General features: G+C 50.1%; 1 protein-coding gene across 1 annotated transcript; it reads left to right on the top strand.

The window, feature by feature from the left end:
• The first annotated feature begins 11561 nt into the window (after positions 1–11561).
• Positions 11562–12126, top strand: LOC147980499 (uncharacterized). The gene is made up of 2 exons (XM_087515637.1): positions 11562–11627; positions 11947–12126. Exons 1-2 carry the CDS (start codon positions 11562–11564, stop codon positions 12124–12126), a joined length of 246 nt encoding a protein of 81 aa, XP_087371763.1.
• Positions 12127–16350: the final 4224 nt, after the last annotated feature.

The raw sequence follows: 16350 nt of genomic DNA, 5'->3' as shown, positions 1-16350 counted from the left end.
GGCCCCGGCAAGGCCCTTACCGAGGACACCCGCAGGGCCACCATCAGGCCCACGCCGACTAAACCTCCACCGCCGTTCGCATGCAGCTGCCGACCCAACCAGCTGGGCAGGCACCTGCGTGGTGGCATGCAGATCTTCGTGAAGACCCACCGCTGCGCCACCTCAGCTGCTTGCCTACCTACGTGGCATCTCAGGCATTGCTGGCCAGGGCGCGTGTCGACACAAGAAGGAGCGACGACGACGGACGAGGCAGATCTCTCCCCCGTCCCCGATAAAGCAAGGACACCTAAGCAAGACGCATTAAATGCTGCTTGTCATGTAATGTGAGGGATAACCTCGCATCACTGTTCCCTTTCCACCTCCTGTGTGCCACTGTGGCAACCCCTTTTCTTATAAAAGGAGGCCCGAGGCGACTAGGAGAGGGATTCTGCTTTTTGGAGCTCCTCACGCCCCATAGCTAGCTCAAGAACACAAATATACAATCCACCAAAGCAGGAGTAGGGTTTTACGCATCCTTGCGGCCCGAACCTGGATAAACAAACCATGTGCTACCTGCTAGATCCGCTCTTCTCACGACCCCGCGCCCCGCCAACCGTAGTAGGGATTCTTGTGATCCCATAGGTGTCGTTCCCCACTGACATCTCTGGCGCGCCAGGTAGGGGGCGCAGTTGTGAGAATCGGCTCTAGTAATCAGCCCAGCACTCCTTCGTCTTCGTGGCTCTTGGAGAGGGAAGGAGGCCGGAAGATCAGCGCTCGAGCGACTACAAACAGAAGCTAAGTTGCACTGAACCCTTATTTGTTCTATCCTTTTTATATGAGGTTATTCCCCCCGGAGATGTCACGCCTTTGTATGAGAAACCTGCACGCCAAGGGGCTCTCCCATGATCGGCAACGCCCTTGCCCTGTTTCGAGTCCGCTCAACAGCTCAAGCGGCTGCGTCGAGAATGGCAGAGTAGCCTTCCGCGACCAACAACGCTCTCGATTCTGACTCGAGTCAAGCTCGACAGTTCGAGCGGCCGTGTTCGGAACGGAAAGGTGGCTCGTCCGGCAGCACGCGTACCCAGCAGGCCCATGGGGATCCGTCCCCAAAACGCCGCTAGGGGCTTCCGCGCCGGCGAGCCTACCCAATCGGCATAGGGCGCGCATACAAAGAGGAATTGAACGGGGAAATAACGTGCATGAAATTAAAAGTACTGCAAAGTTATATTACATCACATCATTGCTGTGGTTCTAACTAAAGATGAAATTTGTCTTGGTCGTGAACTTGCAACGGCAGTGAAGAACGGGATGCCTAATCCCGGCGCTGGCCTTCGACCCTCTTGATTTCGTCGATGCCGCTGATGATGGGCTTGATGCGCTCCTTGAGCACCGTGAGGTCAATACCCTCCGGCAAGCTATCCATCGCGGCATCGAAGTCGAGGTCGGGATTCCAGTACGCCATCTTGGTGAGGACCTTGGTCATGACCCCCCGGCAAAGTCGCCGGGCTTCCCCGGCCAACGTGGCCGCTCGGTTGGAGTGAAGATAAGCCAAGGCTTCGAGGATGCCCACAAAGAACAGGGTCAGCTTGGTGTTGACGGTCCCGCTGCGCTCAGGGGCGTACCTCACGTTTGGCATCCCCATGGTGGCCAACTGCGAGGTGACCCTGCCGGTGACCTCCTCCATACGGCTGATCCATCTGTTCTCGCCCGCCACATAATCCTGGTGGGAGGCGGCCTCGTTCGCCCACAGCTGCTTCTCCTCCTCCAGACTCCTGGTCAAGGTCTCCTCCCGAGCCCTGCTCTCCGACAACATCTTCTCGAGATCCTCCAGCTTCAGCTTGAGATCTCTGACGGAGTTTGCGCTTCGGAGAGCTCCCTAGCCCTGCTGATGACCACTCCTTGCGCCTCCACCAAGGCGCTGTTGAGCGTGCTCTTCTCGTTGGACAGCTTGAGGGCCTGCTCTTTCAGCTCGTCCTGCGCCACCTCCAACTCCCTTACTTTGCTGGCATGGGCCAGAGCCTGGGCATCGAGCGCCTCCTTGTGCCTCTGCTCTAGCTCACGAGTCCGCCACACGACAAGGGACTCGAGCTCCTCATCCTTGCCACGGAGCGCTGCGGCAAGCTTCGCCTCACGCGTGGTGAGGTCCTCTTCCTGGGAATCCAGTGCGGCTTGATGTTGGTTCCGAACGGCCTCGGCCGTGGCAGCCAAGGTCGCCGCCTGTTCCCGGGCCTTCTCGATGTCAGCCATCTTCATGGTGAGCTCGACATTGCGCTTGGCCAATTCCTCCTGAAAGACCCTCTGCTCCTCGCGAGTCTGGTGGAACCGGGTCTGCGCCTCAACAACGCGTGCCTTGAAATCCACCTCCGCCTGGTCCACCGTTGCCGTCCTGGACTTAACCTTGTCCAGACGGACACGGTAGAGCGCTTGGAGTTTTCGGAAGTTGGCCCCCATGGCGCGGAAAAGCTGCTCTTCTGGAGAACCATCACCGCCAACGCCCGGCTCACTGACAACCTCGAGCCCGATGGCGGCAAGCACCTCGCCGTCAAAGACTTCCCCTTCGGCGGGCGCCCGGGAACTTGATGCCCCTGGAAGGTGGACGAAAAGATCGTCGCCCACCTTCAGATACCTGCCGGGGCCCGAGGTTGAGGAGGAGGGAGGCTGATCATCAACCACCTCTTCCTCGGCGGTGGCCTTGCCGGCTTCCCTGGCAGGCCCACCGTTGGCGCCCTCGGCAGAAGCCCCGCCGGTCGCCTTGGCGGCCCCCGCAGTGGTGTCCTCGGCAGCATCCTTGGCGGCCTCATCAGCGGCGACCTCGGCAGCATCCTTGGTGGCCTCCTCAGCAATGTTCCCAACAACGGTATCCACATCCTCCATACCTATTGAAGGAGGGCCTGGGTAGTAAGGGGAGCATTGAAGCCAAGAAAAAGAATAAGGGAAAAACAAAGACGGAGGACAGGCGACTCACCAGTGCCAGGCTGTGAAGCAGAAGTCCCCTCCCCGCCAGCATACGACGCCATGGCAGAGTCACCAGCGCCCAAGTTCCCCTCTTCCTCCATGGGTGTGGGCTCCGTGCTTGATGCCCTTGCCGGGGACGCCCCTCGCGGCGGCGTGGTCGATGGGGGTGGTGTGTTGGGGGTAGCCCTCTGCGGCTCCTCCTGCTGCCGCTCCCCTCCTGCAAACCCGACAAGGTCAACAACATAGCATCGAACGCCTACCACATGTCGAGTAAGAGGAGGGTGACGAACTTACGCTGGGTGCTATGCCGGGGGATGCTGTCCGGGCTGCTCAACACCACCAGTGGCGTCTTTGAAGCCCCAGCTGGGGGCTGACTGCTCGCCGAGGCCTTCGCCCTCTTCACCCTCTGGGCCAACGTCTCTGCATCCCTGCAAAAGCAAAAACGGATCAAGATGGGTGGCTTAATTCAGAGGAATGGAAATGGCAGTAAGGAACGGAGTACTTACTCGTCATCCACCTCCTCCTCTTCCACCACTTTCCTCTTCCTCTTCGGGCTGAGAGGCCCGAGATCAAAAGTGACCTCCGCGTCAACATCCGAGTCGATATCTGCAGGAGGAGGCGAAGACGGCGGGGTTTGTGCGTGCCCAGATGAAGAAGGGGCTGATGTCTTCTTCTTCTCAGCGGCCTTCGTCGGCCTCTTGGCTGCCGTGGCCGTCGTGTGACGCCCAGACCCCTCCAGGGTCAATTGAGGCCGCGCAGCCCTGCCGGGCCGGACCGGCTCGCCGGAGCCAGCCCATCGCGGGACTCACCCTCTTCCCCTGGTTGGCGTCGAGCCCGCCACCACGTCCTCCTCCGACGACTCGTCGGCCGCGTCTTCGATGAGCGGAGCTCCAGTGTCGGCGCTGCTAACCTCCCCGAAGGCCGCCGCCCACCGGGTGAGCTCCTCTTCCTCCACAGCCGTTGCGGCCTTGTCCTCCACAACCCCGGCGCTGCCGGCCTCCACGGCAAGCTGTGCCTCCCTCACCGTAGTGGCGATGTAGTCCAGCTCTGCCTGCGTGGTGTCCATGACAAGCCACCGCTCGGCGTCAGCATTGACATACACCTCGATCAGGGTGTCAAAGAATTGCTGCACATCCGCGTCCTTCGGCTCCTCCCAGCTCGGGACAGGGCCGTGCGCATTACAGTCCGGCATCATGGCAATGATCTCGGACCGACGCGAATTGTTGCACAACGGGACCACCCCCGCTGGCAGCTTGAAAAACGGCCCCTTGAGGGCCTTGCCAACCTTTGCGGCAGCCCTCGCGGCCTTGCCGGTCCGTTCGACCTCGCCATCGCGACCCACATCGAGCTGGAAAAGCCGCTGGCAGAAGTGGGCATGCGCCAGCACTGTGAAGTTGTGATCGAGGCTGGGGCGAAGTCGCATAATGTCAGCCGGATTCGTAAAGAGCCAAGCTGGCCTCCCCTTGTTATGCAACGGGGCAATCTGGCGACGAATGAAGTCCGCCCCGATCATCTCAAGGGTGAGTCCAGCCCGGGTGAGCCGGAGAATCCTGGTGGTGGCGACAGTGAGCCTCCCGTCGGCGGTGTCGACATCGCTCCAATCGCTGCCGCGAACCGGCGGCACTCGGCGGACCTTGCAGAATTCCGGCGGGTTTTCATCCTCAATCCAACACCACTGGCCGCGCCATTCCTCCCACCTCTCCTTCACGGCATCGTCCGGGTACGCCCCCTTGGATCTTGGGATCCAGGTGACGCAACCAGAGACGGCACCTCCCGGCTGGATCCGAGGGAAGAAGTAATGGCGGAAGAGCGCCGTGTTGGGCTGCACCCCGGCAAAGCCTTCGCAAAGATGCGCGAAGAAAGCCATGCACGCCACCGCATTTGGAGTAAAATCCAAGAGGAGAAAGCCGAAGGTGTGCATAATGTCGCAGAAGAAATCGGAGAAAGGGGGCATAACCCGCAAGAAATATAATCGACGAAAAAGGGATACCGATTTGGAGCAGGATCGGCGCAAGCAGCAGGGATGACGCGTGTCGCCGGGTGTCCCGAATTATCTCCCCCGTCTTCGCTCCCCATAGGGGCCTGAAGGAGGCCCGGAGCTCTTGAACATCAACCGTCGAGGGGAAGAAAAAGGCGGACTTCGTCCGGTCCCCCGACAGCGCGCTCTCCGGCGGCTCCACAGTCCCAGCACCCTTAGCCATCCCCTTTCCCTTGATGGATTTGGGCGCCATGGCAACCAAGAAGTTTAGAGGGCTGAGGAAGGGGGATGGCGAAGCAACGACAGCGGGCGACGGCGGAAGCTTAAGAAGGAAGGAAGAGAGGAAACGGCGGCTCTGAGATTGGAAAAGGCACGAGGAAAGAGGAGAAAGTGAGCAGCGCACCCGCGGTTATTCCTTTTTTATGGGGGAAAACACGGGCCGCCTCCTTTCACATTTACTACGACGTGACACATGCCTGCGGGAACCAACCCCACGCATGCCGCCCACGTCACACGCGCCTCCCCACACCGCGCCACGCGCGAAGAATCTTACCACGGTAAAAACCGCCCCGCCTGCCCGCGCACTGTTTTTGGGCCTAGCCCAAACAACGCGTTGCGCTTTTGTGTGGCCCAGGCCCGGGGGCTCCTGTCAGTGTACAAAAAGAGGGGTACACTTTTTGTACCCCTATAACTGTGCACGGGCAGTCTGAGCCGCGGGCACCACCACACCAAGCAAGGCAATGTAGGTGAGCCAGGGTAAGACCGAAGCTCAAGAGAACTACGACGCCAAGGCCAAGACCACGAAGAGCAAAGGGGACGAAGCGGACTCCCCCGGCAAGATCCTTGCCAGGAGACAGTTCTAGCAGCCCCGACAAGACCCTTGTCGCGGCGACTCGTCCCGCGCCTACGGAGCGAATCACCCTTGAGTCCACTGCCCCCAAAGGGCAAGGATTCGGGAGACATCCCCGTGGCAGCATGCAGATCTTCGTGAAGACATTCAAGATCAGATACACACTAAGGAGGCGACAACCCTTGGCGGGATCCCAGCCGAGGAAGACCACAAGGCCCCCGGCAAGCGCCTTGCCGGGGATGACAGCAGGCGCCTCGGCAAGACCCTTGCCAGGGCCCCGGCAAGGCCCTTACCGAGGACACCCGCAGGGCCACCATCAGGCCCACGCCGACTAAACCTCCACCGCCGTTCGCATGCAGCTGCCGACCCAACCAGCTGGGCAGGCACCTGCATGGCAGCATGCAGATCTTCATGAAGACCCACCGCTGCGCCACATCAGCTGCTTGCCTACCTACGTGGCATCTCAGGCATCGCTGGCCAGGGCGCATGTCGACACAAGAAGGAGCGGCAACGACGGACGAGGCAGATCTCTCCCCCGTCCCCGATAAAGCAAGGACACCTAAGCAAGACGCATTAAATGCGCCTTGTCATGTAATGCGAGCGATAACCTCGCATCATTGTTCCCTTTCCACCTCCCGTGTGCCACTGTGGCAACCCCTTTTCCTATAAAAGGAGGCCCGAGGCGACCAGGAGAGGGATTCGGCTTTTTGGAGCTCCTCACGCCCCATAGCTAGCTCAAGAACACAAATATACAATCCACCAAAGTAGGAGTAGGATTTTACGCATCCTTGCGGCCCGAACCTGGATAAACGAACCGTGTGCTACCTGCTAGATCCGCTCTTCTCACGACTCCGCGCCCCGCCAACCGTAGTAGGGATTCTTTTGATCCCATAGGTGTCGTTCCGCACCGACACTCGGCTACTGGCCGAGGAGGTGGAAGCCGATGGTCGGTCAATAAAGTTTTATACAATGCGGATCCGAGCATTAATGACGTAAAGTACTTGGATACATAGAGTCATTACACATAATTTGTGATTTTACTATGGATATTGATCCTTAATTCGGCCACCCGTGCCCGCATTAAGGCTCGGGGGCTACTGGGCTTTGGGCTTATTATTTACAAATATTAAAGGGGCACATCGATCCCCTGATCTGGTGTTGCCACCCGACCAGTGTTTCGGGGGCTACTGCATTGCCAATCCAATGCAGAAAATTTTAAGTGCAATACAATTTCCGAGGAGATTTTGATCCTCAGGTTGGTCGGCCGCACCCAACCTGAGTCTCGATGACTGAGCACGCCGCTTTTTGTGTCCCGAAGTACCCTGCCGAGCTAGGACTTGATCCTCAGGCCGATTTTACAAATCAACCTGAGTCTCAGCGGCTACTGGGATCAGCGGTCTTACGTCATCCTTCAGGTGCATCTCGGGTTTTAAACCGATACACACCTTGAGGGCTACTGGCTATATATCTCGGTAGAGAATAAATTGCACCAATCAAAAATATTGACAAAAAATCGGCCCACAGTCGGGGTGGTGCACCACCTCGGAAGCAGTCCGGCATAAAGCTCGGGCCCTAGTGGCTGGCTCCATAGAGGGCATTTCCAGCATTAAGCTCGGCTAAACTCCTTTAAATTTTTTGGACCAACATGATCTATGACATCTTGGATATAGTCCGGAGTTGGAGCTTGGACACAGTCCGGCGTTGGAGCTCGGATATATTTCGGCATTGGAGCTCGGAAGCAGTCCGGCATTAGTGCTCGGCTGCAAAAGATACCTCGAATGCTATCCGGCGTTAGAGCTCGGACGCAAGAGGACACTGCCTCCCGGGAACAACTTCAAACCCGAGGTGTGGCATAAAAATAACAAGGCATTGATAAAGGCCGGAAACTTAAAGAGGCTCCTCGGATACCCGACGTGTAAACTCGTCGAATGCATTTCGGCGATCCTCAAGATCGAAGATGGGAAGATTTGTTGAACCAGTTTCCAAGACCGACAACCAAAGATGAAGAACAGTTCGGAAGAATCGAGGAGCGTCTCTAACTTGAAGACCGGTTCAGGGGGCTACTGACGGTGTCCTGGACTAGGGGGTACTCACCACGTCATCTCCCGATCTGTTAGATTGGGCTGAGGACCCCCATGGTCGTATACTCATGGGCCAGTTCGGACAGCTGGCGCATACATGGAAGATTCTACAAAACTTGGTGATCAAGACAAGGACTCCTCCCCACCGCGTATTCGGCTAGGACTCTTGTTATCCTAGGCCTCTGGTGCATTATATAAACCGAGGCCAGGCTAGTCGATAGAGATATACAACAATCATACCATAGGCTAGCTTCTAGGGTTTAGCCTCTCTGATCTTGTGGTAGATCTACTCTTGTACTACCCATATCATCAATATTAATCAAGGAAGACGTAGGGTTTTACCTCCATCAAGAGGGCCCGAACCTGGGTAAAACATTGTGCCCCCCGCCTCCTGTTACCATCCGCCTAGACGCACAGTTCGGGACCCCCTACCCGAGATCCGCCGGTTTTGACACTGACACAGATGCTGATAGTAGTGTTACTATCTACAAAGCTCGAATTGTCGCAAAAATGTTTTCGACAAGTTCAAGGTGTTGACTACGATGAGATTTTTCTCACTCGTATCGATGCTTAAAAGTCTGTCCGAATCATGTTAGCAGTTGCCGCATTTTATGAAATCTAGCAAATGGATGTCAAAACTGTATTCCTTCATAGATTTCTTAAAAGAAGAGTTGTATATGATGCAACTAGAAGGTTTTGTCGATCCTAAAGGTGCTAGCAAAGTGAGCAAGCTCCAGCGATCCATCTATGGATTGGTGCAAGCATCTCGGAGTTGGAATATATGCTTTGATAAAGTGATCAAAGCATATGGTTTTATACGGACTTGCGGTGAAGCCTGTATTTACAAGAAAGTGAGTGGGAGCACTACAACATTTCTGATAAGTATATGTGAATGACATATTGTTGATCGGAAATAATGTAGAATTTTCTGGAAAGCATAAAGGAGTGTTTGAAAAGAGTTTTTGAAAGAAAGACCTCGATGAAGTTGCTTACATATTGAGCATCAAGATCTATAGAGATAGATCAAGACGCTTGATAAGTTTTTTCAATGAGTACATACCTTGACAAGATTTTGAAGTAGTTAAAAATGGAACTGTCAAAGAAGGAGTTCTTGCCTGTGTTGCATGGTGTGAAGTTGAGTAGAGACTCAAAACCCGACCAAGGCAGAAAATAGAAAGAGAATGAAAAGTCATTCCCTATGCCTCAGTCATAGATTCTATAAAGTATACTATGCTATTCACTAGTCCTATTGTATACCTTAGCGTTTTTCTGGCAAGGGAGTACAATAGTGATCTAGTAGTAGATCACTGGACAGCGGTCAAAATTATCCTTAGAGGACTAAGGAAATATTTCTCAGTTATGGAGGTGATAAAAGAGTTGGTCGTAAAGAGTTACGTCGATGCAAGCTTTTTACATCGATCTAGATGACTCCAAGTCTCGTCTGGATACATATTGAAAGTGGGAGCAATTAGCTAGAGTAGCTCCGTGCAGAGCATTGTAGACATAGAAATTTGCAAAATACATACGGATCTGAATGTTGCAGACCCGTAGACTAAACTTCTCTCACAAGCAAAACATGATCACTCTTTGGGTATTAATCACATAGAGATGTGAACTAGATAATTGACTCTAGTAAACCTTTTGAGTGTTAGTCACATGGAGATGTGAACTAAGCACATAAGGATGTGAACTATTGGTGTTAAATCGCATGGCGATGTGAACTAGATTATTGACTCTAGTGCAAGTGGGAGACTGAAGGAAATATGCCCTAGAGGCAATAATAAAGTTATTATTTATCTCCTTATATCATGATAAATGTTTATTATTCATGCTAGAATTGTATTAACCAGAAACTTAGTACATGTGTGAATACATAGATAAACACAGTGTCACTAGTATGCCTCTACTTGACTAGCTCATTGAATCAAAGATGGTTAAGTTTCCTAGCCATAGACATGAGTTGTCATTTGATTAATGGGATCACATCATTAGAGAATGATGTGATTGACTTGACCAATTCCGTTAGCTTAGCACGATGATCGTTTAGTTTGTTCCTACTGCTTTCTTCATGACTTATACATGTTCCTCTGACTATGAGATTATGTAACTCCTGAATACCGGAGGAACACTTTGTGTGCTACCAAACGTCACAACGTAACTGGGTGATTATAAAGGTGCTCTACAATTGTCTCTGATGGTACTTGTTGAGTTGGCATAGATCGAGATTAGGATTTGTCACTCCGATTGTCGGAGAGGTATCTCTGGGCCCTCTCGGTAATGCACATCACTATAAGCCTTGCAAGTAATGAAACTAATGAGTTGGTTGCGGGATGATGTATAAGGAACGAGTAAAGATACTTGCCGGTAACGATATTGTGCTAGGTATTGAGATACCGACGATCGAATCTCGGGCAAGTAACATACCGATGACAAAGGGAACAACATATGTTGTTATGCGGTCTGACCGATAAAGATCTTCGTATAATATGTAGGAGCCAATATGAGCATCCAGGTTCCGCTATTGGTTATTGACCGGAGATGTGTCTCGGTCATGTCTACATAGTTCTCGAACGCGTACGGTCCGCACGCTTAACATTCGGTGACGATCGATAATATGAGTTTATGTGTTTTGATGTACCGAAGGTAGTTCAGAGCTCCGAATGAGATCGAGGACATGACGAGGTGTCTCGAAATGGTCTAGACATAAAGATCGATATGTTGGACGACTATATTCGGACATCGGAAAGGTTCCGAGTTATTCGGGTATTTTTCTGAGTACGGGAGAGTTACGGGAATTCGCCGGGGAGTATATGGGCCTTATTGGGCTTTAGAGGAAAGAGAGAGGGGAGGCTGCACTCCCCCCAAGGCTTAGGCTATGTTTGATGTAGCTTTTGCTCCAACTTCTGGCTTTTGGAAGCTATAAGCTAACCAAAGGGGGAGAAAAGAGAAGCAGAAGTAGCAAAAGCTAGTGCTTCCCCGTAGTGTAATTTCGCAGCAGCGAAACCCCCAACTTCAGTCGTGCACTTTTAGCTGTCCCCTGGAAGTTTAGTAGTATTTACCCACGTTTGCCACTCGCAAGTGAAAAACGATTGGGCCACATCCAGCAGCACACACCACCCCTCGTTGTCCCCATCCACCCGAGCGGCAGCTAGGGTTCCTAGCCGCCGCCAGCACCGCCGCGCGCCCAGCCGCCTCCCCGCTGTGACCTCCTCCCTCATCCACTGCCCGTTGGATCTCCTCCCTTCGCCTCCTCGTGGCCCCTCCCCGTCGCGACCTCATCCCTTCCCCATCGCCGGCCCTCCACCGCCGCATGCCCAGCCGCCGGCGACGCCTCCTGCAACTCCAGCGCGTCCTACTCCCTCCATTCTGCAAGGTACTGCGCCCCTTTCCTTCCAATCCCCAACCCCCTCCCACCTCCTGTACAAGTAGAAATAGGATGATTTTTTTTGCTCGTTCATATTGTTGTGTATTTATGATGTAAAGTGGATGAAATTTTGATGGGATGATGCATATTGCTTGTCATATTGGTGTATATTGATGTGAAATCGATGAAATTTTGATAGTATCGCTGCACATTGTCGTGTGTTCCTATACAATGATAAATACTTGCTGCATTTTGCTCTAGATTACATGATTGCTTGCTGAAGATTGCTATGCAATTGCTTGCTGGACCATATATATTGATTTAGTGCTATGCCATTTTTTTCTTGACTGAAGTATGACTGAAAAGGCTGTGTGGGATGATGCCCATTTGAAGAAACTCATTGATATATTGAGAGAAGAGGTTTCAAATGGAAATAGATCATTAGGTCATCTAAGAAAGAAGGGCTGGAAAAATGTTTTGGAGAAATGGGAAGCAATAATGGGAAAGAAGTATCCTAAGGATAAATTCAAGAACAAATGGGATGAATAAAAATGAGTATGTTTGGTTCACGGAGCTGAAAAATGAAGCTACTAGACTTGGATGGAATGATGCAAAGGGGACGGTTGATTGCTCAAAAGAATGGTGGGACAGACATCTTGTGGTAAGAGTTTGCATTTTTTTTAATTGACATGCTTTATATGATTGCAGTACCTAACCTGCACTCTTATTATTATTTCAGAGATGCCAGGAGAGGACAAAAAAGAAACGCAACCATTTGAAGTTCAAGAAGCACGAACCAAATCACCTTGAAGATTTACATGTCATATTTCAGAATGTACATGTCACTGGAGCTAGTGCTTCTTGTGCTGGATATATTTCCTCCGATGAATGCAGTTCTTTTGGAGAAACCAGAAGATAATGCTGAAATAAAATTGTCCTCTTTGAAGAAACCAAGTGCAAGCGAGAAGCGCAAGCAACCCTCTAATGTAAATGAGGAGAAGGATGAAAAGAGTCCCTTCTTACGGTTTTACTGTTGGGGAACGTAGTAATTTCAAAAAAAATCCTACGCACACGCAAGATCATGGTGATGCATAGCAACGAGAGGGGAGAGTGTTGTCCACATACCCTCATAGACCGAAAGCAGAAGCATTAGCACAACGCGGTTGATGTAGTCGTACGTCTTCACGATCCGACCGATCAAGTACCGAACGCACGGCACCTCCGAGTTCTGCACACGTTCAACTCGATGACGTCCCTTGAACTCCGATCCAGCCGAGTGTTGAGGGAGAGTTTTGTCAGCACGACGGCCTGGTGACGATGGTGATGTTCTACCGATGCAGGGCTTCGCCTAAGCACCGCTACGATATGATCGAGGTGGATTATGGTGGAGGGGGCACCGCACACGGCTAAGAGATCAAGAGATCAATTGTTGTCTATGGGGTGCCCCCTGGCCACGTATATAAAGGAGTGGAGGAGGGGAGGGGCCGACCCTCTCTATGGCGCGCCCTAGGGGAGTCCTACTCCCACCGGGAGTAGGATCCCCCCTTTCCTAGTAGAACTAGGAGCCCTTCCAAGTAGTAGGAGTAGGAGAGAAGGAAAGGGAAAAGAGAAGAGAAGGAAGGAGGGGGCGCAGCCCTTCCCTCTAGTCCAATTCGGACTAGGCCATGGGGGGTGCGTGGCCTGCCTCTCTCTTTCCCCTAAATCCCAATAAGGCCCATACACTCCCTGGCGAATTCCCGTAACTCCCCGGTACTCCGATAAATACCCGAATCACTCGGAACCTTTCCGGTGTCCGAATACAATCGTCCAATATATCGATCTTTACGTCTCGACCATTTCGAGACTCCTCGTCATGTCCCCGGTCTCATATGGGACTCCGAACTACCTTCAGTACATCAAAACACATAAACTCATAATATAACCGTCATCGAACTTTAAGCATGCGGACCCTACGGGTTCGAGAACTATGTAGACATGACCGAGACACGTCTCTGGTCAATAACCAATAGCGGAACCTGGATGCTCATATTGGCTCCTACATATTCTACGAAGATCATTATCGGTCAAACCGCATAACAACATACGTTGTTCCCTTTGTCATCGGTATGTTACTTGCCCGAGATTCGATCGTCGGTATCTCAATACCTAGTTCAATCTCGTTACCGGCAAGTCTCTTTACTCGTTCCGTAATACATCATCCCGCAACTAACTCATTAGTTGCAATGCTTGCAAGGCTTATAGTGATGTGCATTACCGAGTGGGCCCAGAGATACCTCTCCGACAATCGGAGTGACAAATCCTAATCTCGAAATACGCCAACCCAACAAGTACCTTCGGAGACACCTGTAGAGCACCTTTATAATCACCCAGTTACGTTGTGACGTTTGGTGGCACACAAAGTGTTCCTCCGGTAAACGGGAGTTGCATAATCTCATAGTCATAGGAACATGTATAAGTCATGAAGAAAGCAATAGCAACAAACTAAACGATCAAGTGCTAAGCTAACAGAATGGGTCAAGTCAATCACATCATTCTCCTAATGATGTGATCCCGTTAATAAAATGACAACTCATGTCTATGGTTAGGAAACATAACCATCTTTGATCAACGAGCTAGTCAAGTAGAGGTATACTAGTGACACTCTGTTTGTCTATGTATTCACACATGTATTATGTTTCTGGTTAATACAACTCTAGCATGAATAATAAACATTTATCATGATATAAGGAAATAAATAATAACTTTATTATTGCCTCTAGGGCATATTTTCTTCAGTCTCCCACTTGCACTAGAGTTAATATTCTAGTTCACATCGCCATGTGATTCAACACCAATAGTTCACATCACCATGTGATTAACACCCATAGTTCACATCGACATGTGACCAAACACCCAAAGGGTTGACTAGAGTCAATAATCTAGTTCACATCGCTATGTGATTAACACCCAAAGAGTACTAAGGTGTGATCATGTTTTGCTTGTGAGAGAAGTTTAGTCAACGGGTCTGCCACATTCAGATCCGTAAGTATTTTGCAAATTTCTATGTCAACAATGCTCTGCATGAAGTTACTCTAGCTAATTGCTCCCACTTTCAATATGTATCCAGATTGAAATTTAGAGTCATCTGGATCAGTGTCAAAATTTGCATCGACGTAACCCTTTACGACGAACCTTTTTTGTCACCTCCATAATCGAGAAACATATCCTTATTCCACTAAGGATAATTTTGACCGATGTCCAGTGATCTACTCCTAAATCACTATTGTACTCCCTTGCCAAAATCAGTGTAGGGTATACAATAGATCTGGTACACAGCATGACATATTTTATAGAACCTATGGCCAAGGCATAGGGAATGACTTGCATTCTCTTTCTATCTTTTGCCGTGGTCGGGCTTGAGTCTTACTCAGTTTCACACCTTGTAACACAGGCAAGAACTCTTTCTTTGACTGTTCCATTTTGAACTACTTCAAAATCTTGTCAGGGTATGTACTCATTGAAAAACTTATCAAACGTCTTGATCATCTCTATAGATCTTGATGCTCAATATGTAAGCAGTTTCACTGAGGTATTTCTTTGAAAAACTCCTTTCAGACACTCCTTTATGCTTTGCAGAATAATTCTACATTATCTCCAATCAACAATATGTCATTCACATATACTTATCAAAAATGTTGTAGTGCTCCCACTCACTTTCTTGTAAATACAAGCTTCACCGCAAGTCTGTATAAAACTATATGATGTGATCAACTTATCAAAGCGTATATTCCAACTCCGAGATGCTTGCACCAGTCCATAGATGGATCGCTGGAGCTTGCATATTTTTTTAGCACCTTTAGGATTGAAAAAACTTTCGTATTGTATCATATACAACTCTTCTTTAATAAATCCATTAAGGAATGTAGTTTTGTTTATCCATTTGCCGGATTTCATAAAATGTGGAAATTGCTAACATGATTCGGACAGGCTTAAGCATAGATACGAGTGAGAAACTCTTATCATAGTCAACACCTTGAACTTGTCGAAAACCTTTTGCAACAATTCTAGCTTTGTAGATAGTAACACTACTATCAGTGTCCGTCTTCCTCTTGAAGATCCATTTAATCTCAATGGCTCGCCGATCTTTGGGCAAGTCAATCAAAGTCCATACTTTGTTCTTATACATGGATCTCATCTCAGATTTCATGGCCTCAAGCCATTTCGCGGAATCTGGGTTCATCATCGCTTCCTCATAGTTCGTACGTTCGTCATGGTCAAGTAATATGACCTCCAGAACAGGATTACCGTACCACTATGGTGCGGATCTCACTCTGGTTTACCTACGAGGTTCGGTAGTAACTTGATCTGAAGTTACATGATCATCATCATTAGCTTCATCACTATTTGGTGTAGTAGTCACATGAACAGATTTTTGTGATGAACTACTTTCCAATAAGGGAGCAGGTATAGTTACCTCATCAAGTTCTACTTTCCTCCCACTCACTTCTTTCGAGAGAAACTCCTTCTCTAGAAAGGATCCATTCTCAGCAATGAATATCTTGCCTTCGGATCTGTGATAGAAGGTGTACCCAACATTTTCTTTTGGGTATCCTATGAAGATGCACTTCTCCGACTTGGGCTTGAGCTTGTCAAGATGAAACTTTTTCACATAAGCATTAAAACCCCAAATTTTAAGAAACGACAACTTAGGTTTCTTGATAAACCACAGTTCATATGGTGTCGTCTCTACGGATTTAGATGGTGCCCTTTTAATGTGAATGTAGCTGTCTCTAATGCATAACCCCAAAACGATAGCGGTAAATTAGTAAGAGACGTCATAGATCGCATCATATCTAATAAAGTACGGTGACGACGTTCGAACACACCATTACACTGTGCTGTTCCAGGTGGCGTGAGTAGTGAAACTATTTCACATTGTTTTAACTGAAGGCCAAACTCGTAACTCAAATATTTTACTTCTGCGATCATATCATAGAAACTTTTATTTTTGTTACGATGATTCTCCACTTCACTCTGAAATTCTTTGAACTTTTCAAATGTTTCATACTTGTGTTTCATCAAGTAGATATACTCATATCTGCTCAAATCATCTGTGAAGATCATAAAATAATGATACCTGCCGCGAGCCTCAATATTCATCGGA

This window comes from Triticum urartu, chromosome 3A, assembly GCF_056163025.1.
Source record: "Triticum urartu cultivar PI428250 chromosome 3A, HENAU_Tu73, whole genome shotgun sequence".
In the NCBI taxonomy this organism is placed as follows: domain Eukaryota; kingdom Viridiplantae; phylum Streptophyta; class Magnoliopsida; order Poales; family Poaceae; genus Triticum; species Triticum urartu.
This window is presented reverse-complemented; position numbering and strand designations above follow the sequence as displayed.

Bases quoted from the DNA above. Each gene is read 5' to 3' on its own strand.
- LOC147980499 (XM_087515637.1), top strand. From the start codon at position 11,562: ATGACTGAAAAGGCTGTGTGGGATGATGCCCATTTGAAGAAACTCATT. The intron at 11,628-11,946 runs GTTTCAAATGGA...TTATTATTTCAG, and splicing joins TTGATATATTGAGAGAAGAG to AGATGCCAGGAGAGGACAAA.